This window comes from Hypanus sabinus, chromosome 3 (assembly GCF_030144855.1).
Source record: "Hypanus sabinus isolate sHypSab1 chromosome 3, sHypSab1.hap1, whole genome shotgun sequence".
Lineage (NCBI taxonomy): Eukaryota > Metazoa > Chordata > Chondrichthyes > Myliobatiformes > Dasyatidae > Hypanus > Hypanus sabinus.
The window spans coordinates 159,351,840-159,377,010 of NC_082708.1; the positions used below are offsets into that span (position 1 = coordinate 159,351,840).

At 40.8% G+C, this 25,171-nt stretch overlaps 1 protein-coding gene across 5 annotated transcripts in view; it reads left to right on the forward strand.

The window, feature by feature from the left end:
- dapp1 (dual adaptor of phosphotyrosine and 3-phosphoinositides) overlaps positions 1-25,171 on the forward strand; it is a 237,343-nt gene that overhangs the window by 82,940 nt on the left and 129,232 nt on the right. For 2 of the 5 annotated variants that reach the window (XR_009511357.1, XM_059965461.1), the window contains exons 17-19: positions 2,810-2,950; positions 5,198-5,364; positions 11,465-11,535. Coding sequence is in view for 2 of the 5 variants with exons in the window: in XM_059965461.1 (XP_059821444.1) it covers positions 2,810-2,950; positions 5,198-5,364; positions 11,465-11,535 (379 nt within the window). In the remaining 3 variants the exon portion in view is untranslated. Of the gene's footprint in view, positions 1-2,809; positions 2,951-5,197; positions 5,365-11,464; positions 11,536-12,039; positions 12,208-21,359; positions 21,507-21,969; positions 22,234-25,171 lie in introns of those variants that run through there. The other 3 variants (XM_059965466.1, XM_059965462.1, XM_059965463.1) reach the window with 3 other exon arrangements.

The window sequence follows — 25,171 nt, forward strand, 5'->3', positions numbered from 1 at the left end:
CCTGAGTCAGTGGTGGAGGCAGATACACTAATGAAATCTAAGAGATTACTAGACAGGTATATGGAGGAATTTAAGGTGGGGTGTTATATGGGAGGCAGGGTTTGAGGGTTGGCACAACATTGTGGGCTGAAGGGCCTGTAATGTGCTGTACTATTCTATGTTCTATGTAAATTGGAACACACAGGATAAATACAACCCGAAAAGGAAGGTGAATTCTAAAAGCAAGATGACACAACCATGGCTAACAAGAGAAATCAAAGCCAACATAAAAGCCAAAAGACAGCATATAATAGAGCAAAAATTAATGGAAAGTTAGAGGATGGGGAAGCTTTTAAAAATCAACCAAAGGCAACTAAAAAGTCATTAAGAAGGAAAAGATGGAATATGAAGGTAAGCTAGCCAATAATACTAAATACAAAATTTTGTTCAGATACATAAAGTGTAAAAGAGAGGTGAGAGTGGATATTGGACCACAGGACAATTATGCTGGGGTGGTAGTAATGCAGACAAGGAAATGGCGGTCAAACTGAATGAGCATATTGCATCAGTCCTCACTGTGGAAGACATTAGCAATATGGTGGAAGTTCCAGGTGTTAGGGCAGAACTGTGTGAAGTTGCCATTATTAGGGGAATTGTTTTTGGGAAACTGAAGGGTCTGAAGGTAGATAAATCACCAGGACCTGATGATGAATGCCCTGGGGTTCTGAAAGAGGTGAGCAGAGAGATTGTAGAGGCACTAGTAATGATCTTACAAGAATCGATAGATTCTGGACTACTTCTGAAAGACTGGAAAATTGCAAATGTCACTTCACTCTTCAAGAATGTAGAGCAGCAGAAGCAAAGAAATTAGAAGCCAGTTTGATCTCATTGGTTGGGGGTACTTGGAGGCACATGATAAAATAGGCTGTAGACAGCATGGTGCATGCACTTTGGTGGAAAAAATAAAAGTGTAGACTATTTTCTAAACAGGGAGGAAATACACAAATCTAAGGCGCAAAGAGACTTAGGAGACCTCATGCAGGATTCCCTAAAGGTTATCTTGGTGGTTGAGTTGGTGGTAAGGAAGGCAAATGCAGAATTAGTATTCATTTTGAGACGACTAGAATATAAAAAGAACGATATAATGCTGAGGCTTTAAAAGGCATTGATAAAGTCTCAATTGGAGTATTGTGGGTAATTTTGGGCACCGTATCGATGAAAGGAAGTGCTGACATTGGAGAGGATTCAAAGAAGGTTTCACGAAAATGATTCCAGGAATGAAAAGCTTATCATATGAAAAGCGTTAGATGGCTCTGGGTCTGTACTCACTGGAAGTTAGAAGGGAGGGGGGATCTATTGAAACCTATGGAAGTTGAAAGGCCGAGATAGAGTGGCAGTGGAGAGAGTATTTCCTATAGTTGCGGAGTCTCTGACCAGATGGTGCAACCTTAGAATAGAGGGACGTCCATTTAAAGTGGAGAAGAGGGAGAATTACTTTAGCCATAGGGTAGTGAATCTGTGGAATTTCTTGCCTCAGGTGGCTGTGGAGGCCAGGTCATTGGGTGTATCTAAAGCAGAGGTTGATAGGTTCTTGAGAATCAGTTATGATGAAATGCCAGAACAGATTTCTCCTATGACTTACTGTCTTATAGTCCAAATACACCATGGTGCAATTTGGTGTTGGACTTCCTCACTAACTGACCTCAGATAGTCAGGATGCACAAAAGTTCCTCCCTACCCATCATCCTCAACGCTGGTGCCCCTCAGGGCTGTGTGCTGAGCCCACTGCTGTACACTCTGCTCACACAAGAATGCACTGCCAAGTGCCCGAGTAATCAGATTGTCAAGTGAGTTGATGTCACAGCAGCGGAGGGGCTCATCACCAGTAACAATGAGACAGCCTACCGAGAGGAGGTGGAGAACCTTGAGGCCTGTTGACAGGCAAATAACCTCTTCCTTGATGTCAGCAAGATGGAGGTAGTTACCTTGCACCACTCACATCTTCCTTTAAATTTGTGCTACCGCGGTGGAATAACAGTTTCAAACTCCTGGGAGTGCACATTACATACCACCTCTCATGGTGCCAGAATGATTCTCCCCAGTCAGGAAGGCTCACCAACACCTCTACTGTCTGAGGAGGCTGAAGGGGACTGGTCTTTGCGCATCCATGCCCACATCATTCTACAGATGCACAGTAGAGAGCATCCTAACATGCTGCATGATACAGAATGTGCGCTACGATGAACAGGAAGGCTCTACAAGCAATGCATCTCTGGCATCAACCTACACACCATCAGTGACATATATACAGAAAGGTGCTGGAAAAGGGCTAGTAGTATCGTGAGGATCTCCCCCCCCCCCCCCACCCTGCTCATGGACTGCTTGGCCCATGCCCATCCATATAACATTCACATCAGAACCTCTAGACTCAAAATAGTTGCTTTCCCCAAGCAGTAAGGCTGATCAACACCTCCACCAACTAACCCACACCCCTCCACATCCTCAATCGTCACTACTTTTCATTTCTGCCAATAATGTTATGTGCATTCTAGTGCCTAATGTCACTCTATGGACATATCAATCAATGTATGTATGTATATGAGTTATACTGTATATTTATTGTGTTCATTATTCTTTACCTTTTGTATTTTTTTTGTGCTGCGTTGGATCTAGAGGAACAATTATTCCAGTTGTGTCCAGGAAATGACATTAATCAATCTTGAATCTTGAATGTTTTGTAAAGGGGGAAAATTGGGAAGCTGAAAATCTGAATGGAAAATTAAGATTTTTTAAATGTTTAATTCTGTTACATTCATCCGAACTATTTTAGGTTGTTTTTAAAGGAGAGGAAGGTGTTGATCAAAGAGGACTTTCACAGGAGTTCTTCTCTGTTATTACCAAGGAGTTATACAATCAACCAATGATTTTCAAACAAAATGAAGAATCCAGACTTCTTTGGTTCCCGGAATGGGTAGGTGTCATGAAGCACTCCCTCAGTACTGCTGAGTTTGCTCAGTGGTACCCCTTTGAGAGTGCCACACTCGTCCCGTCCCTCCAACAGCGCCCTAGGAGGGATCTAGAGAAACATGAGGGGAATGAGAAGGTACTGGGAAGAAATAAAGTGAGTAATATGGGATATGAGTGAGGGAGATATCAATATCAAAGTAGGTGCATTGTCAAACTATGTATATATCACCATATGCTACAGGGAGATTAATTTTCTTGCAGCCATTTACAGAAAAATAAAGAAATACTATAGAATTTATGAAAAGCTATATATAATCAAAGACCAACAAACAATCAATATGCAACAGGAAATAAAATCGAGCAAATAATAAATCAATCGCTCAGTCTCCAGGACATTGTATGATAGATACTCACTCCTGGTTCCTTCTTTCAGTCAATAAAAGCCGATAGGCCGCAAAAATAAATAAATAAATAAATAAATAGATAGATAAATAAATAAATAAATCAATAAATAAATAGATAGATCAATCAATCAATAAATCAATAGTACCGAGCTCATTACTAGTAGAGGTCTTGCAAGTTAGTCTGTAGATTGTGGAATCAGTTCAATGTTCAGGTGAGTGAAATTGTCCACCCTGATTCAGGATTCTGATGGTTGTAGAGTAACATTTGTTCCTTAAACTGGTGGTGTGGGGCCTAAGACTCATGTACTTCCTGCCCAATGGCAGTAGTAAGGAGTGAGCATGGCCTGGATGGCGGGTGACCTTGATGATGGCCTTTCTTGTGCCAATGCTTCTTGTAGATGGAGTACAAACTGAAGTCTGTTTTTATTAAACAATTCCAAATAATTTAGTGCTACCTGTTTTTATAAACTAGGCTTGTATCCCCTGGAATAAATAGGATTAATTGATTGATTGAAGCATTTTGATGTAACCAATGAACGGTCAGAGTGAAACCATTACCCCAGGTAGGGCAGAGTAAGAATAAACTTAACAAAAGATCAGTCCAAATAGGAGAGATTACGAAAAGCAGTGCTCTTAAATTACAATGAATGGCCTGTAACAGAAAATCAGGGTTATCCTACAGAATGTCTCTCATGGTATAGAAAGATCTATATACTGAGAACCTTGGTTCCATCTGTCATAACAGCCTGGATTTTAATTGCACTCTCCATTCCCACACCAACATGTCTATCCACAGCCTCCTCTACTGCCAAATTGATGTGAGACACAGATTAGAGGAACACTACCTCATATTTCACCTTGTTAGTCTCTAACCTGATGGCACTAGCTTCAAGTTCTCAATTTCTGGTAACCTCTCACCAATGTTTTTTTCTCCTTGTCCCACCAACCTCTCACACATTCTCTTTCCTGTCCTCCACCCTGTCAATCTTCTCATCACCCACTTGGTCCTCCCTGTGGTTCCTCTCCTTTCCTCCCTCCATTGATCCATGGTCCATTGTCCTGAACTATCATCTCCTTCAGCCCATTGTCACTTCCACCTGTTACCTCTCTGTCTCTCACTTCATTCCCATTTTCCCAGCCTCCCTTCACTTGCCTATCATCCCCTTCCCAGCTGGATCCACCTATCATCTGCCAGCTCTTGCTCTGCTCCTTCCCCCCTCCTCTTTATACTGGCTATCTCCTCTCTTTCTTTCCATTATTGATGAAGGGTCTCAAACCGAAACATGCACTGTCCATTTCCCTCCTTAGATCTTGCCTGATCTGTTGAGTTCCTCCAGCATTCTGTGTGTTGCAAAAGATACCCTGTTAACCTTAAATATTCTTTGGTATAAATCTTAGTTTAGCAATTAAATACCTCGTGTGTTGCTGAAGATCTCTCCTCAATTCTCTTACAAGTTTTAGCTGTTCATTATTAATATTCAGTTGTTTGTCAGTGTAGCTTTTATATATTTACTAATTTAAGAACCATTCAGAAATCTTGAGCGAAAGGTTTCAGAGCTGGCCAAACCGAGACCTTGCTCCGATCAATCAAAGACAGTTGTGAGCCATTGGAAACCCTAACTAGGTAAGCATGAAATTAGTTCAGAAGGCAACAGTTCAGAAGTTACAAGCTGATTTTAACCTGAGATCAGTGAACAACGAGGGTGTAGATGATAATGGAACCAAGGCATGCAGTTAGATTGTCAGCTTTGAATAAAGGATTGCCCTTTCCATTTCCCATATGGCTGATGGTATTGTTGACTTAAGGCTTCACATGGAAGATTTATGATACCACCTTCAATACACAGGACCCAAAAATCAAGGATGCCTTCTGGCTACTGGGAATTCTCTGCTGGCTCGCTCTGTACAATGGTTTTGTGGCAGACTTCCGCTTCCCATTGGCCCTGTACAAGAAACTGCTCCACGAGCAGCCAACTCTCGATGACCTGAAGGAACTCTCACCAACACTAGGCCGGTAAGTGAACCATAGATGGAAAGCATAAGGGACTGCAGTGGCTGGGATCTGGAAGAACTCTGTGGGTCATGTAGAGGCTGGTCAACGTTTCAGTTTGAGACCCTGAATGAGAATGTAAGGGGGTGATGGCTGGTATAAAAAGGTGAAAGGGAAGGGTGAGGTGGGAACTGGTAAGTGATAGTCAGAATCAGTTTAGCAGGGAGATGAAGAACAGATGGAATCAGCTGGAGGAGAAGAGAGTAGAGGTAAAGAGGCTGTATGAGATAGATTGAGACACAAGACGTTGCAGATGCTGGAATCTGAGAAGAATGATAAGTAAAGAGATTGCTAATTAGAACTAGATAAGGGAGGAGTCGTGAGTAGATGGAACCAGTCGGGGAGGAGCTAGAAGAACAGGTAGATAGAGCATGTGGGTAGTAGGCAGATGGAATGAGACGGGAATGAGAGTGGGTTACAGGGAAAGGGGAGGTGGGAGTGGCTATTTGGAAAAAAACAGCTGAGGAAGCCTGGTGCAGAAGAGAGGGGAAGGAACATGAGGGGTGTGGGTGACTTGAATTTGGAAAATTTAGTGCTCATAATTTTGGGTTGTAGACTACCGGGATGGAATATGAGGCTTTGTTTTTCAAGTTTGTGCTTGGCCTCATCTTGGCAGTGGAGAAGGCCAAGGAGGGGCAGATCAGTGTGGGCATAGGGAGGAGTGTTAAAATGGTTTGCAACTGGGAGCTCAGGATAGTCATTACAGACAGAATGTAGACTATTATACAAAATGGTCAAACTAGCCCACACTTGACCTTATCAATATAGTGCAGGGGTTCCCACACTGGGGTCTATGGTCCCCTTACTTAATGGTATTGGCCCATGGCATAAAAAAAGGTTGGGAGCCCCAGATATAGAGGAAACCAACTAAGGGAACCAAATGAAGTAAATGAGTTTAAAGGAGGTACATGTGAACCTCTCTCTCACCTGGAGGAGCTGTTTAAGCCTCTGGATGTTGGTGTAGGTGGGGGTGTGGAAGTGTTTGACCTTCTACACTTGCAGGGAAAAGTGACAGGAGATGGGCGATGAGAATGGGGATTAGCGAACCAGAGAGTCACAGAGAGAATGGTCCCTGTGGAAAACAGATAGTGGCGTGGAGAGAAAATGTAATTGGTGGTGAGATTCCATTGTAACTTAGTTGATAATGTGTTGAACATTAGGGTGAAAGATACAAACCAAACAAACTCTTGCTGTTTTGTTCAAAGTTCAAAGCAAGTTTATTATCATATCTCCATATACAACCCTGAGATTCATTTTCTTGCAGGGATACTCAATGAAGCCAGAATAGAATTATAATGATAATAGAATTAATGAAAGACCACACTAATGTACAAAAAAACAACAAACTATGCAAGCACAAAAATAAATAAATAATAATAATAATAATAGTAGCAATAAATAAGCAATAAATATAAAGAACATGAGTTGAAGAGTCCCTGAAAGTAAGTCCATACGTTGTGGGAACAGCTCAATAATGGGGCAAGTTAAGTTGATTAAGAAGCTAATCTTTTTTCAGAAGCCTGATGGCTGAAGGGTAATAACTGTTCCTGAACATGGTGGTGTGAGTACTGAGGCTCCTGTACCACCTTCCTTATGGAAACAGTGAGAAGAGAGCATGTCCTGGGTGGTGGGGGTCCTGGTGATGGATGCTACCTTCCTGTGACAGTGCTTCATGTAGATGTGTTCAGTGGTGGGGATGGCTTTACCCTTAATGGACAGGGTTGTATCCACTACATTTGTAGGATTTTTCATTCAAGGTCATTGGTGTTTCCATACCAGGTTATAATGCAGCCAGTCAGTATACCCTCCACTACACATTTATAGAATTTAGTCAAAGTTTTAGATGTCAAGCTGAACATAGCAAACACATAAGGAAGTAGAGGTGCTGCTGTGCTTTCTTCATAATTGCACATGTGCTGGGCCCAGGACAGGCCTGCCAAAGTAATAACACAAAGGAATATGAAGTTCCTGACCTGCTCCGCCTCTGATCCTCTGATGAGGACTACTCTGGTTTTCCCTTGCTGACATTGAGTAAGAGGTTGTTGTTGTGGCACCACATAGCCAAATTTTCAATCTCCCTCCTATATGCTGATCCTTCACCACCTTTGATTTGGTCTACAACAGTTAGTGAACTTGAATATAACATTGGAGCTGTGTTTAGCCACACAGTCATAAGTGTAAAGTGAGTATACAGAAGGGAACTAAGCAGACAGCCTTGTGGTGCTGACGGAGATAATGGAGAAGATATTGTGGCCAATCTGCATTGACTGGGGTCAGCAAGTGAAGAAATTGAGGATCTAATTGCACAAGGAGGTATTGAGACCAAGGTCTTGAAATGTATTGATTAGTTTTGAGGGGATGATGGTAATGAATGCCAAGCTGTAGTCAATAAAGAACATCCTTATGTATGTTCAGATGTTCTAGAGTTGAGTGAAGAGCTCAACTCAATGGTATCTGGGATCTGCTGTTGACCTGTGGCTCCAGTAGGCTAATTGGAGCAGATCCAAGTTGATTCCAAGGCAGGAGTTGATATGTTTCATCATCCACCTTACAAAACACTTCATCACTGTGGATGTAAGGGCTACTGCATGATAGTCATCGAGGCAAGTTACCATGTTCTTCTTAGGCCTGCTTGAAGTGGGTGAGTGAGTACCTCAGGCTGCCAAAGTGAGGGGTTAAAGATCTCTGTGAACACACCAGTTGATCAGCACAGCTCTTTAGTGCTCGGCCAATCTGGGCCAGATGCTTCCCATGGGTTCACCCTCCTGAAGCCTGCTTGCAAGTCAGCCTCGGAGACTGAAATCACAGGATCATCTGGGGCTGTGGGAGTTCCTTCACGCTTTGCCAATCAAAGTGAATGTAGAAGGCATTGAGCTCATCTGGAAGCGAAGCCCTCTTGTCACCTATGTCGCTTGATTTAACTTTATGAGAGGTGATAGTATTCAAACCCTGCCACAATTGTGGAGCATCTTTCGTTGATTCAGGCTTAATCTGGAATTGCCACTTTGCCCACAAGATGGCTTTCTGAAGATCGTACAGACTTGAATACCTCTGACCTGGCCCTCAGCAGATTGTGGATCTTATGGTTCATCCAGGGCTTCTGGTTGAGGAAGACACTGAATGATTTTGTGGGGACACACTCATCTACAAGTGTTATAATAAAGTCCGTGACTACTATGGTGTGTTCATTCAGATCCACAGATGAGTCCTTGAACATGGCCTGGTCCACTGACTTGAAGCAATTCTATAGTTGCCCCTCTGCCTCTCTTGACCACCTCTTTGTAGTCCTAATCTCTGGAGCCTTGCTCTTTGACCTCTGCCTGTGTGTAGAGAGAAGGACAGCCAAGTGATCAGGTTTCCTGAAATGTGGTCTGAGCATGAAACAGTAGGCATTCATTATCTTGGTACAATGGATACTGTGTTGAGATCTTTGGTGCTACAGGTTATATGCTGATGGTAATTGAGCAGGGTCTTCTTCAAGCTAGCCTGGTTAAAGTTCCCGACTATGATTTGAAATGCATCGGGATGGACTGTTTCTTGTTTGGCAACAGTATCATGCAGTATCTCAAGTGTATTATAGTCGGCCACTGGTGGTATGTAAACTGCAGACAAGATTATGGAGGAAAACTCCCGAGCTAAATAAAATGGACGGCTTTTGACCATTAAGTGTTCAAGGTTGGGGGAACATGAGTTCAACAACACAGCCACATCAAAGCACCACCGAGAGTTCATCATGAAATGCACACCTCCAGCTTTTGCTTTTTCCTGATCAGTGGTTCAGTCCATCCTTTGAATTGAGAAGCCTACGGGTCTGATCACCGTATCTGGTCTGCTGGGATTAAGCCACGTCTCATTCAATCATAGAACACAACAATCTCTCATTTCTCTCTGATAACAGTAATCTTGCCTTCAAGGTGTTCTGTTTTGTTCTCCAGCTACTACACATTTGCTAACAAAATGCTGGGTGAAACAATTCTCATCCCTCTGGGGCAAGGGGAGGGTAAGAACAGAAATGGCAAAAAAGTGACTGAGGGGTCAATCAGCCAAGGTAGATGGGAAGCCATGTGAACCTCAGATGTTTCATTAACTCCTGTAGTGGGGTGACTGAGAGCCATTGAGGTGATTAACTCCAGTTTGTACATCATTATTGTTCCTCTCTGCACCTTGTGGTGCACTGGGCAGCAACCCTGCATTTGTCTATTTTTTGTGAGGCCAAGTTGCTAGCTGGATGCTCAACCCAACACAGATGGAAAGCATACAAGGAGCTGCCCTTGCACAAATAAAGATCCCCTTTATTTGTCACATGTACATAGATTGAAACGTACCATGAAATGCATCGAATCAGATCAGCAAGGATTATGTTGGACAGACCGCAAGTCCTGCCACACTTCTGGTGTCAACATACCGTGGCCACAACTTACCAGATAGAGAAATGGATACTTTATTGATCCCAAAGGAAATTACAGTGTCACAGTAGCATTACAATTGCACAGATATACAAATATTAGAAGAGTAGTAAGAAAGAATAAAAAATACATTAAGCAGTCTTACGGGATGGTGGGGGGGGGGGGTCATCACTTCCCCAGCTATAGGTTGAAAGAGCCTAATGGCTGAGGGTGCTAACCCTAACCATACATCTTTGAAGCTAAAGCATCCACAGGAAACCCACACAGTCATGGGGAGAACAGAAACTCCTTACAGATAGTGATGGGAATCGAACCTTGATTAGTGGAGCTGTAGTATCTCGCACTAACCGCTATGCTACTGTGCTACCCTGATGGAGGCTTTCATTTGGCTCAGTTGTCCTTATAGTCCTTGGAGTTTAACAAATTTCTACCTCTGGACTTTAGAATCCTTCAATTTTAAATCCACAAGAAGATGACCAACATTGCAGCTCATTTGCTGACTGCTGTTCTCTGGTATCTTTGCCATAGTTGCATTAACTAGAGGCTATTTATATTCTATAGCTAGCCGGTGGTGTAGTGGCATCTAAACTGGACTTTGGGACAAGGTTCGCATCAGGCTGGCTCCTTACACGCTTTTCATCCGTGCTGGGCTGAATGTCAAGCTAGCAACTTGGCCTCATAAAACAGACAAACGCTAGAGAAATGGCAAGGTTTCTGCCCGATATGCCAGTGAGGTGCGGGAGGATATTATTATTATTATTATTTATATTCTGTAATAGACTTGTTGACCAGGTGGACACATCATTCTTTCATGGGTCAGCTGGCTTATTATTGGCAACATGGAAATTGAATGTTCCCGGAATTCTGAGTGGCAGGGAGTTGTTCAATATATTCATACTCCATCAGTTTCATGGTTTTAAAGCTGCAAGCGAGAGCCTTCCTCTGTGGTGATCGTCCTTTTGGTTGGTATTATTATTTTTGTCACATGTACCAAGATACAGTGAAAAACTTTTGTTTGCGTCCCATCCAGATAGATCATTCCATACATGACTGCATCAAGAAAACAGAATGCAGGATATGGTGTTACAGTCACAGAGAAAGGGAAGTGCAGGCAGACAAATAAGGTCCAAAAGCCATGATGAGGTAGATTGTGAGATCAAGAACTCATCTTTTTGCACGTGAAAGGTCCATTCCAGAGATTGATAAAAGTGGGTGAGAAGCAATCCTTAAACCTGATGGTAAGTGCTTTCAGCATAACCCTGAGAGGAAGACTTCTGTGTAAAGTATCAGTGGGCCCCTCTGCCTGGGGTAAAAGAATGAAGGAAAACGATCATCTGAAATTTCTGCACATAGAGAGAAAGTGCAGTTCAAGTCAATATATAAAGTGCAAGAGCCCTGGTGGTAGACTGGAAGACCAAGAGTTCATCTTTACCATATGTGAGGTCCATTCAAGTCTTATAATACTTTCCTTGAGCCTGGTGGTACATGCGTTCAGGCTTTGTACCTCCTGCCTGACAGGAGAGAGGAGAAGAGATAACAACCATGGTGGAGCATCAAAGTTGGGCCTAATGAAGATATCTGTGACTTATAAGCACGTTTGTTTCAATGGTGTTTCCAACAGCAGTTGGTCAATAACTTACCTCCAATTTTCTCTTCAGAAATCTTCAGGAACTTCTCAATTATGAAGATGATGACATTGAGGAAGTATTTGGCCTAAATTTCACGGTAGGTTACACTTGCATTTTGTTAAAGTCTTGTTCTGATTTTTGCCCTCCTTCTCTAACCCAAGGCCCTATTAAACAAGCACCAGCTAATTTGGTGTTCAGCTGTTTTGGATATTAATGCTGGGGTGTCATTGTGCTTGAGCGGAGAGATGTGAGCAACTGTACAGTGTTCCAGAATCTAAGCCACACCCTTCCCAACTCCATGATCACAGCCAGCTCTATTGTTAACCCCTGGAGTACTTCTACAAGCCCCCATTCCCAACCACTGAATTGCAGACAGTTCTTTATTCCCATTGAAACATTTTTATTAATCATCAACAGAAGCATTGAAAGGGTACATTTTTCTTGCCGGTTTTGCTGGTTGTGTCCAGAGGTTAATCTTTAGTTCCTGGGATTCTTGGAGCAACCCGGAGTTTTGGCCTCTGAATACTTCTCTTGAAAACACTCTGCCTCACTGTGCATGGGCTAGACTTTGATCCAACGGCTCCCATGTCTGATTGCCTCGGCTATTTTATGGATTTCTGGATGGTCATAGAGGGCAGAGCAGTGGTGTGGCAGTAGAGCTACTGTCTCACGGCTCCAGAGACTCTGGTTCAGTCCTGACTTCCAGTGTTGTCTTTGTGTGGAGTTTGCACATTCCTGCTGTGACTGTGTGGGTTTCCTCCCACATCCCCAAGGTATGAGGTTGGCAGGTTAATTGGTCACTATTGTTACGAAATTCCCGTAACTGGATCACTTACCAGCAAAGATAGAGAGGTCCGTTGAAGTCTGATGGTACTATTTTTAAAAGTATTTATTGATAAAGGGCACAAAAAGAAGATTAATGCAAGCATACAGATAATTTACGTCGTCAATACTAAATCTAACTGCGGGTATAATAATAACTGATAAGAAATAACTCTATCGTTGTCTAGGGGTTACTGTATTGTCCGATGGAAAGATAAGTCACTATCAGTTCGTTCAAGCTGCAGCGTTGTTGGGTTTAAAAGTGATGCGGTTTAAACTTGCCCAAGTCTTTTATGATGTCAATCCGTTGAGTCAGGGGAGCGGGTTTCCCCGTTGTTAGCTAAAAAGCCGTTTTCCGTGGTTTCAGCCACCAATTCCAGCCACGGAATTGAACGCACGTGGCTTGGTTTCCGATGACCGTCTGCTGTTACGTGGTCACTTAACGTTTCTTCTGGTGCGTCTGAGGGGTTGTCCCTACAGCCCCTCTTTTATTCTGACTTGCAGGGTCATAGATGTCAATCAGGTTGGGGGTGATGCAATCTCTCCCTCAACCAGCCCACTTTGCCCGAGGGCATTCACGTAGCAGAGCATCTCAATCCACAAATCTGTCTCCAAGAGTCAATGGCCATGTCCCGTAGCTTTACATCGCTATGGGGGGGGGGGGGGGGGGAGAAACGTGACATCCTGCACGTCTCCCCCTCATGCCCCCCCCCATTTGACTCAACCCAACAGTGATCTGGCGATTCTCACAAAGGAGGGGGCTATGGACGTAACACCCCCTTTCTTCAAGGCGTTTTTTACCATCGGAAAAAAATGAATTCATACAGAGTCTTACAGGGTGTTAGAAACTAACACAACACCAAAGTTTTTTTTTCTATGGAGTAATACAGTTATACATTCAATTCAGTATCTAAACAGTTAATGATTTCAGTGTCACTTTCTTTAATATCTTAACATCTTGTACCGTACTAACGTCTTGTAGCATCAGACTTCAATTTAATAACCACCTATTTTATTATTTTTTCAGCAACAAAACTAAGGAGGTGTGCTCTTAGCTTACGTGCATCTACAAAAGTTTATGTAAATACTAGTCTTTCGGTCGTTTTCAAACTGAACAGGCAGGCTTCCAAGGGGGTTGTCTTTATTATTCACAGGCTTTGTCGAAATCCTGTACAACCGGCTTTGCTATTTAAAAATGGCGTCCCCTCTAACTGTCGCCTCTTTTCCGGGGAATTTAAGTAAGGTGGCGAGATAAACCCTTGCCCGCCTGTTCCATAGGAATTATTTTATCAACACCGTGTCCCAAACTTAGCCCATCTTCTGAATTTCCACCCACCTCTGTAATTTTACACAGGTGGCTAACCCTCTTGTCAGACCCCTTCAGACTATGTGGTTTCAGTTCGACTTCCTTGCTCAAGCAGCGTTTCAAATTCTGCCCTTTTACACCACATGCTGGAATAACAATAGTGTGGGGAGCCCTGTCATATTCTGGCTTAATCTGTAAGCGATCTGCAGGGCTTAAAATTTCTTCATTCGATTTGGGAACTACAGATTTCCCGTTTCCTTAAATGATAATTGTTATCTTCCCATTCTTAAACTCTGCATTAACTTTGAACACACCTTCGAGCACAAACACCTGGGAACTCTCACTTCCCACTGTTACCAAGGTTAACCCTTTTCCCACTGAACCAAGTCTATCTGACCCACAAGGACGGCCGTCCCGTTCCACTGAATCAAATACCTCAGACTTTTTCTGAGCTCCGTTACCATGTGCATCCCCATCTTGGACACATTCAAACAGGACATTGGCCTCTTCCAGGCTTTCAATACCCGTACCCTTTTCAAATTCTAAGTTCCCCCGATCCTCCCAGGTACTCTCTGGGCAACTCCCTTCCGGAGTAAACTCAACCCCGTGGGCTGAAACAACCTCATCTGCCAACCCAGCAGACTTCTTCGAGGTAATGGCTTCCTTTTCCTTTAGGACTGCCCTCACTTCATTATCGGGAACACCTTTAGAATTTTCAACTTCTTCAAACAGTTCTGCCAAACCAGACAGATCATCCTTGTCCAACTCTGGACCTCTTAACCGCTCTATCGGTTCCTCATCTTTATTTCCGGCCTCTAGGACCTTTCTCCTCGCTAAGGGCAGATCTACCTCCGCTTCCTTACCCTCTTTTACTTTACTACTCTTCGTTTTACCACCCTCTAAACCCTCGTGGTACAAGGTCTGTAGAAATGTCTCGCCAAATCGAAACTGGCCAGATTTAAACTGCTCTCGTTCCCAGCTGCCTTTCTCGACAGGCTGCGAGTGATAGATCTGGGACTCTAGGGGCGGTGCCACAACACTCACCGGTCCGCTGGCCATCGTCATGGCTGCCCAAACCTTACCACCTGCTAAATCGTTACCGAGAAGGACGCCCTTCCTCGGGAATTCCGATCGCACCCCTATTTCAACTGGTCCAGATACCAGCTCACAATCCATAATGACCTTATGTAAGGACACCATTTCTGTTCCTTTACTTATCCCCTTTACAGCTACCATTCTCGTCTTTCGACCAAACTCTAGTACCTTACTGCTGATCAACGACAGCTCAGCCCCCGTGTCTCTCCAGATCCGTACAGGAACTGGTGTGTCTCCCTCCCTCACAGACACAGTTCCGTGTGACAGATAAGTCTCCAACCCTTCTCGTACTCTGTCTCCCCTGGGCTCTCTAGTCGATCTAATGATTACCACGGCACATCTGATAGGGACTGCTGCTTTCCCCTTTCCTGTTTCTTTCCTCGGAGCAAAGCACCGCGATGCAATATGTCCCACTTTTCCACAATTAAAACAGGTCAAGCCCGGAAATCTCTGGCTGTCTGGCCTTTCCCCCTCGACCCTACCACTAGCTCCCGGCGGGACCTCTGCCTTAGCCAGCGGACTTCCTCGATCGTTCCCACGGTCTCTCTGGGTACTTTTATTCGAGGAAAACTTTGTCTTGTGGGTTAGGGCATATTCATCTACAAACCTAGCAAATTCTGAGATGGACTTATCCGGCTTCTCATTCAGATAAGTCCGGATATCCTCCGAAACACACCCTTTAAATTCCTCAATAAGAATTAACTCCCTGAGACGCCCATAATCTTCTCCCACTCTCTCTGCGGTGCACCACCGGTCCAAGAGCACACCCTTCTCATAGGCAAACTCGGTATGCATCTAATTCCACCCTTCCTTTAAACTTTTTTTTTGAAAACTTTTTTTATTGCATTTTTAAGTAATTACAGATTGAAATATGAAAAAAAATATGTATATAACCCTACCCCCCTCCACTTAACCCCTCCCCCCTGACTACCCTATAGCAAAAAAAGAGAAAGAAAGAGAAAAAAAAAAGAAAGAAAGAAAGAAAGAATGCCTGGTTGTTGGTAGATCTCCACATGCTCCATGGAGTTTGTAATAACTTTAATATATATATTTATTTCTTTCCCCAAATAACCAATTGTTTCATCTTCAGAGCATCTATATATTTAGTCCTGTCGTTTGTAAATAAGGGCTCCAAATTTTCAGAAATGTTTCATATTTATCTCTTAAATTATAGGTAATTTTTTCTAATGGAATACAGCCATAGATTTCTTTCTTCCAAGAGTCTATACTTAAATATGTATCCGATTTCCAAGTAACTGCAATAGCTTTTTTGGCTACTGCCAGTGCAATTTTTATGAATTCTTTCTGGTATTTATTTAGTTTGAGTTTCGGTTTTATCCCTTCAATATCACCTAGTAAGAGTAGTATTGGATTATGAGGAAATTGTGTTCCTGTAATTTGTTCCAGTAAAAGTCTTAAATTTGTCCAAAAAGGTTGCATTTTAGAGCAAGACCATGTAGAATGTAAAAAAGTACCAGTTTCCTGGTTACATCAGAAACACTGATCCGATAAATTTGGATTTAATTTATTTATTTTTTGTGGTGTAATGTATAATTGATGTAGAAAATTATACTGCACTAATCTTAACCAAACATTTATTGTATTTGTCATACTATCAAGACATAGTCTTGACCAATTTGTTTCTTCAATTTTAATATTCAAATCACTTTCCCATTTTTGTCTTGACTTATGGACTCCTTGTTTAATTGCCTGTTTTTGAATCAAATTATACATACAAGATATAAATTTTTTAATATTTCCTTTTTGAATTAAAATTTCTATTTCATTAGATTTCGGCAATAACATTGTTTGACCTAATCTTTCTCTTAAATAAGCCCGTAATTGAAAGTAACAAAATAAAGTGTTATTTGATACTTTATATTTATTCTTTAATTGATCAAATGACATTAATATACCTCCTTCAAAACAATCTCCTATATATCTAATCCCTTTTTGAATCTAATTATATAAAAGTTGATTGTCCATTGTGAAAGGAATAAGTCTATTTTGAATTAAAGATCTCTTTGCTAATAAAGATTTTTTGTCTCATCATCAACATTTATCTTATTCCATAAGTCAATCAAATGTTTTAACATAGGAGATTCTTTCTTTTCCCGTATCCATTTAGATTCCCATTTGTATATAAAATCTTCTGGTACGTTTTCTCCTATTTTATCTAGTTCTATTCTAACCCATGCCGGTTTATCTTTCTCGAAAAAAGATGCAATAAATCTAAGTTGATTTGCTTTATAATAATTCTTAAAATTTGGAAGTTGTAATCCTCCTAGATCAAATATCCATGTCAATTTTTCCAACGATATTCTTGACATCTTACCTTTCCAGAGAAATTTCCTCATATATTTGTTTAACTCTTGAAAAAACTTCTGGGGTAATTGTATTGGTAATGATTGAAATAAATATTGTAGTCTAGGAAATATATTCGTTTTTATAGTATTTACTCTACCTACTAATGTTATTGGTAATGCCATCCATTTATCAAGATCTTCCTGAATTTTTTTCAAAAGTGGTGAATAATTTAATTTGTATAAGTTTTTTATGTCATTATCAACTCTTACACCTAAATATTTTATACCATTTGCTGGCCATCTAAATTGAGTTATTAATCGACATTGATTATAATCTCCTTTAGTAAGAGGTAAAATTTCACTTTTATCCCAATTTATTTTATAACCCGATATTTTCCCATATTCTTCTAATCTATAAGATAATTTGCGTAGTGAACGTAATGGATCTGTTAAATAAAGTAGAACATCATCAGCAAATAAGTTAATCTTGTATTCTTCCTGATTAACTCTGAAACCCTTAATATCTGGGTCCATTCTAATTAATTCAGCTAGTGGTTCTATTGCCAACACAAACAAAGCAGGTGATAATGGGCAACCTTGCCTAGTTGATCTTGTTAACTGAAATGATGTTGAAATTTGACCATTTGTCACTACTTTAGCTTTGGGATTAGTATTTAAGGTTTTAGTCCATTTTATAAATGATGTTCCTAATCCATATTTTTCCAATACCTTAAATAAAAAATCCCATTCCAATCTATCAAATGCTTTTTCTGCATCTAAAGCAACTGCCATACTCGTTTCTTCCCTCTTTTGCGCTAAATGGATTATACTAAGTAACTGGGTTACATTATCTGCCGATTGTCTATTTTTGATAAATCCTGTTTGATCCATATGCACTAATTTTGGTAAGCATTTAGATAATCTATTAGATAAGATTTTTGCTATTATTTTATAATCGGTGTTTAATAAAGAAATAGGTCTATATGATGCTGGTTTTAAAAGGTCTCTATCTTTTTTTGGCAATACTATTAAAATAGCTGTTGAAAAAGATTCTGGGAGTTTATGCGTTCTTTCCGCTTGATGTATTAAATCCATAAAAGGAGGAATTAATAAATCTTTAAACTTTTTATAAAATTCAGGCGGAAATTCATCTTCTCCTGGAGATTTATTACTTTGGAGTGATCCCAGAGCTTCTTCAACTTCCTTCAATGTAAAAGGCATACCTAATCCCTTCTGTTCTTCTGTATTTAATTTTGGAAGAGTTATTTGTGATTAAAATTCTTCTATCTTAACGTCATCATTCTTTGATTCTGATTTATACAACTCAGAATAAAAATTCTTAAAAGCCTCATTAATTTCTAGAGGCTTATAAGTAATTTCATTCACTTTTGTTCGAATTGCATTTATTGTTTTAGAAATCTGATCTGTTTTTAACTGCCATGCAAGAACTTTATGTGATCTTTCACCTAGTTCATAATATCTCTGTTTAGTTCTCATAATTGCTTTTTCTGTTCGATATGTCTGGAGTGTATTATATTTTAACTTCTTATTAATAAGTTGTCTTCGTTTTTCTTCTGTCATATTTCTTTGAGATTCTTTTTCTAATTTTATAATCTCTTTTTCCAATTGATCTATTTCTATCATATATTCCTTCTTAATTTTAGAAGTATAACTTATTATCTGGCCTCTCAAATATGCTTTCATTGCTTCCCACAATATAAATTTATCATCAACTGAATGTAAATTTGTATCTAAAAAGAACTGAATCTGCTTTTTCATAAAATCACAAAAATCTTGACGTTTTAGAAGAATCGAATTAAATCTCCATCTATAAATTGATTCCTCTTTATCCATCATTATCATTGTCATTCTTAAAGGAGAATGATCAGACAATATTCTTGCTTTATATTCCACATTTTTCACTCTATCTTGAGTATTTGTTGATAATAGGAAAAAATATATCTCTGAGTATGCTTTATGACTATTTGAATAAAATGAATAATCCCTTTCTTTTGGATTGATTCTTCTCCATATATCAAATTTAAGTCTTTCATCAATGATAGAGTTAATTTTGCTACTTTTGATTTTGTAATAGCCTTTGTTGATCTATCTAAAACTGGATCTAAACAAAAATTAAAATCTCCACCTATTAATATTTTATCATGTGCGTTAGCCAAATTCAAAAAGACCTCCTGTATAAATTTTACATCATTTTCATTTGGTGCATAAATATTCATAAGAGTCCATAGTTCTGAAAAAATTTGACAATGTATAATTAAATATCTTCCTGCCGAATCAATTAATACATTTTGTATTTTAATTGGTAAATTTTTATTAACCAAAATTGCAACTCCTCTCGCCTTTGAGTTAAATGAAGCTGCAATAACATTTCCAACCCAGTCTCTTTTTAATTTCTGATGTTCTATATCCGTTAAATGAGTTTCTTGTAAGAAAGCTATATCTATTTTCATTTTTTTAATATATGTTAAAATTCTTTTTCTTTTTATTGGTCCATTAAGCCCATTAACATTAAAACTTAAAAAATTCAATAAATTAGTCATTATTTTTAATTATGTTACTCCAATCTATAATAATACTTAATCTTTCAACTTTCATGGTATCCTGGGAAATCTTTTTAAAAGTCTCCATGTTGCTATGTGTGTCCCCACCAATCATCTAGGCAAAAGAATAGAAGAAAAATAGAAAATAAAGAAAAAAACAAAATACCCCCCTACTAATGTTGTGAAAGAAAAAAAACACAACATTACCCCCCTCTATTGTACGGGTCATGGCAATCGCCATGATTACACACGTGAATCCCGTAGCAACCGATTCAAAGCTCCCCAGCCCCCCCCCCCGCAACATAAAAAGTATATATATAAAAAAAACATACTATTCTCAATTAATATTTCTAAAATTTTACTTTTCTCCCTTATATCATCCTTAAGTGTCCATCAGTTCCATTCGCTATCTCTGTCGTCATTTTTAACTATTACATTTAGAAGTCTCTACATTTAATTCGTGAATAAATGGAAGTTTTTGTGCGAACACCTCAGCATCTCGATAATCAGGAAAAAATCTTTTTCCCTCCGCCAAAAAAATTATCAGTGTTGCTGGGTGACGCATTAAAAACTTATAACCTTTTTCCCATAAGACTTTTTTAGCTGGATTAAATTCTTTCTTTCTCTTCAAAAGGTTATAACTTATATCAGGATAAAAAAGAACTGGTTTCTCTGCTATCATCAATGGACCCTTTCTTCTTTTGGCACCTTGGGCAGCCGCCCTCAAAATCTTTTCTTTATCCTGGTATCTTAAACATCTTATCAAAATTGATCGCGGATTTTGATTGTCTTGAGATCTTGGCCTTAAGGCTCTGTGCACCCTTTCAATCTCAATTGAAGTTTCTTCTCCCATTTCCAATTTTTCAGGAATCCATTTTTGAAAAAAATTTATTGGGTCTTCTCCTTCGGTACCTTCTTTAAGTCCAACAATTTTAATATTGTTGCGTCTACTAAAATTTTCAAGCTTATCAATTTTTTCCACGTGTTGTTTTCTTTCTGATGTCCAGCCATTATTATCATCTTCCATATTCTTCATTCTTCCTTCCATACCTTCCATTTTGACTGCCAAATCTGTAATTTTCTTTTCCATTTTTTCCTGTTTCTTTGTCATTTTATCAAACATAGTCTCCATATTTATTATTTTTTTCTTTAATTACTTTTTGGTTACTTTTAATTACTTTTAATGCATTTAATTTTTCTAATTTATGCATTATTTGCCTCAAAGTCTTTTTTGTATTTTCAGAGGAACTTTCATCTTCATCTTCATCTTCGTCTGATTTTTCCAGAGAGTCCGGCTCTCTCTCAGACTCACTTTCACTGTCGGTTTCAGTCGCTGCTGGGTTTTGTAGTTCTGGTTGCTCTCTTTTGCGCATGCTCGTTCCTTTACGCTTACGCAGTTCTCCTTGATCTTTTCCTTTAGAAATGGCCGATGCTGCCGCAGTCTCCTGTTCTATTTCACCGGTGGTGTGTTGTACCTGAGTCCGCGGTTCTTCGGTAAAAGTAGGCCTTGATTCTGTTCCAGCTTTGGCTGTCTTCGCGGTGGTAGTTTTCTTCGTCCTCTGTTTATGAGGCATAACTTAAAGCAATCCGGAGTAGTTTATAAGTAACCTTAAAAAAGTATTGATTAACTTTTCTTCACTTAAACATTGATTTATTAACTTTTTTACAGGAGGGCTGGGTTCCAGCGTCTCGATCCTACGTCATCACGTGGATCTTTCTTTAATCCCCTTTCTTAAAACTTCTAAACTTTTGTCTATGCGCCTCAGGTACTAGCTCATAACCCCGGAGAATGGCCGCCTTTACTTTGTCATAACTCTCCTCCTCTCCCTCCTCCATGGCCAACGCCGTATATGCCCGCTGTGCCTTCCCCTTTAACACACTTTGTAACAGCGCCACCCACTGACCTTTGGGCCACTTCTGATTCACTGCCACCTTTTCAAAAAGCAAGAAGTATCTATCGACATCCGTTTCCTCTAACAGAGGTATGAGCCTCAATTCTCGACTAACATTGAACCGCTCCTCTCGGTCTGACCCCGGAACTCTTGGCTCTTGCCGTAACTTCTCCATCTCCAAGTCATGTTTCCTCTGTTTCTCTTTTTCATCTGCTTCCAGCTGTTTTAACTTCATTTCATGCTCTCTCTCTCTCTCGGCCCTCTCCCTCTCTTTCTCTCTCTCAGCCCTCTCCCTCCCTTGCTCCCTCGCGGCCCTCTCCCTCTCTTGCTCTCTCTCGGCCCTTTCTCTCTTGTTCTCTCTCTCGGCTGCCTCCAGCTGCTTTAACTTAATCACATGTTCTAACTTTAATTTCTCCAACTCTAACTGAGCCGTCCCACTAGCGGGTGCCTCTTCAGGGATATTTTCCAATACCTCATCTGTAAACACCTTCTTCCCAATATAATACTGAGATGTTGCCTTTCGCACCTCCCGCTTTTTCATTGACAACCTCACTCCGTGAGGTTTAACTCCTTCGCCAATTTTATCAAGTCCGATTTGGAGGCCACCTCCAGCGCCTCCAGAGTCAGGTTTTCTATAAATTCACCCACGATCATCTTTGCTGGTTTCCCGTCTGGCTACCCGCGTAACCAGATCCAAGTTTTGGACTTGCAATCCCGATTCACTGGCCTCCCAATTTGGTGTCAAATCCTGAGACGAGAACCCCAACTTTGTTACAAAATTCCCGTAACTGGATCACTTACCAGCAAAGATAGAGAGGTCAGTTGAAGTCTGATGGTACTATTTTTAAAAGTATTTATTGATAAAGGGCACAAAAAGAAGATTAATGCAAACGTACAGATAATATACGTCGTCAATACTAAATCTAAGCGCGGGTATCATAATAACCAATAAGAAATAGCTCTATCGTTGTCTGGGGTTACTGTATTGTCCGATGGAAAGATAAGTCACTATCAGTTCGTTCAAACTGCAGCGTTGTTGGGTTTAAAAGTGATGCGGTTTAAACTTGCCCAAGTCTTTTACAATGTCAATCCGTTGAGTCAGGGGAGCAGGTTTCCCCATTGTTAGCTAAAAAGCCGTTTTCAGTGGTTTCAGCCACCAATTCCAGCCACGGAATTGAACGCACGTGGCTTGGTTTCGGATGACTGTCTGCTGTTACGTGGTCGCTTAACGTTTCTTCTGGTGCGTCTGAGGGGTTGTTCCTACAGCCCCTCTTTTATTCTGACTCGCAGGGTCATAGATGTCAATCAGGTTGGGGGTGATGCAATCTCTCCCTCAACCAGCCCACTTTGCCCGAGGGCATTCACGTAGCAGAGCATCTCAATCCACAAATCTGTCTCCAAGAGTCAATGGCCATGTCCCGTAGCTTTACATCGCTATGGGGGAGGGGGGGAGAAACGTGACATCCTGCACGTCTCCCTCTCATGTCTTGGGCCCCCCGTTTGACTCAACCCAACAGTGATCTGGCGATTCTCACAAAGGAGGGGGCTACGGACATAACACTATTAACTTAACTCTTGAGTGCAGATGGGTAGTAGAATCTTGCCGATATCGATGGGCTTTATCGAAAAAATTGCAGGGAAGTGGAGTTAATGTGAGAGCTAGCATACATGCAATGGACTGATTGGTCTTTGTTATAAAAATGTAATATAGAGGGGTCTGATATACGTCTCTAAAAAACTTAATTTAGGCTGCAACACTCCATATATTAATGCTTCTATGTATTAATGCACTGTTTTACAATTAGATACTGGAATCTGGAGCATTGCACAAAATGCTGGAGGAACTCATTGGAACAGGCAGCATATACACAGAGAAATACATTCAGAAATGAAATTCTTCATCCAGTCTGGATGAACAATCTCTACCCAAAATGTCGACAGTCCATTTCACTCTGTAGATTCTACCTACTTTTCTACCACAAAGTGTGTGGTTATGTCCCAAGGGCAAGAAGGAGAGACACTGAAGTTCACTGACTTTTAATAAGAACTGTGAAGGGTAAAGGAAGAGCAATAAATGCTGGGCCATCAGACCTGTTAACTAAAGGTCTCAAACTGAAAGCTCATACCAACACTGTAGCTAGGAAGCAACAACTTTTTTCTAAATAAATACTGCTGCTTTACAGCCTCAATCAAAATGGTAGTCTTTGGTCCCAGAACAAGGGTGAAGGTTAGCAGGGAGCATAAATGTTGCTGTGCTTTTGGCCAATTTTTGTCAAGACTGGGATGAGAGGAAGGGAGTTAACCACAATGAAACACTAATGGACTGGAACGTGCATACTCACAAGTGTGGTTGCCTAGCACGTTCTGAGGACCACCTGCGAGGGTTCGCAACTGTCATGGCAGAGTCTGTGGTTCTCATAATACAAGCAGCTGTGTTAAGAAGACATATTTACTTTCTTGGGAGATTAGGAGGTTTGGCTTGTCACCGAACACTCTAACAAACTCTTCTGCGGTAATCCTTTTGTCTGGGTCCACCACAGTCTGATACAGCAAGTCAAAAGTACATGAAGCCGCAGAGAGTAGTGGACTCTACCCAGTACATCACAGACACGTTCCTCCCCACCATCGGTTGAAGGCACAGTCTTAAAAAGGCAACATCCATCATCAGAGATCCCCACCATCCGGGCTATGCTTGGACAGAGTAGAGAAGCCTGGGGTGCCCTGCCACCAGGTTCGAAAACAGCTACTTCCCTTCAACATGGATATCATTGCTTTTGTTCTTCCATGTAAAAATTGTTTGTAATATATGTTTTCCTTCTGAGTGCTGCTAAAATGACGCCATGTGTCTGTTATGCTGCTGCAAGCAGGTTTTTCATTGCACCTGTACACACATGTACTTGTGCATATGACAATAAACTGAAATTTGAACCTTGAAGAGTTTATCCCCAACCTCAAAGGTCCCTTTTAAATCTTTCGGCTCTCATAATAAACCTATGCTCCATAATTTTTGGTTCCCTTTCCCTGTAACAAAGACCTTGTGCAATCACTGTTTCTATGCCCCCTCATGATTTTACACACCTCTATAAAGTCACCCCTCATTTTCCTATACTCCAAAAATTAAAGTCCTAGCCTGCCCACTCCTTTCTCTATAACTCAGGTCCTCAAATCCTGACGTTTTTGTAGCTCTTCTTTGAACGCCTTCCTTCTTAATGACCTCTTTCCTGTAAACCCAAAATATGCACTATATTCCAGTGTTCTTGAAGTGTGAAGGTATTCTCATGGTGATGTTATGCAGGGGGAAAGGGGGTGCAATTTCCATTCAGTATTTATACCTGATGACCATGAGGGACAGCCAGGTTTGTCCAAGTCAGAGAGCTGTGCAGTTTCACTGGATACACTGCCTTTGATTCCCCTGGGGTAAAGGTGATGGGTTTGAGAGGTGCTGGATGACTAGCTGCAACCGCAGTGTATTTTATAGATGGTGCACACAGCAGCCACTGTGCGCAGTGTGCTGGGGCTGAACGTTGAGGATGGTGGAGGGGAAGCCAGTTGAGCACATTGCTCTACCTTGATATCATACTCATTGGGAATTGTTGGCAAGTGGACAGCCAGAGACTTTTCCCCAGGGCAGAAATTGGCTAATATGAGGGGGCATAGTTTTAATATGATTAGTTGAGAGTATAAGTGGAGTCAGAGGTAAGTTTTTTCTTTACACACAGTGGTAGGTGTGTGGAACGCACTGCCAGGGGTAGGAG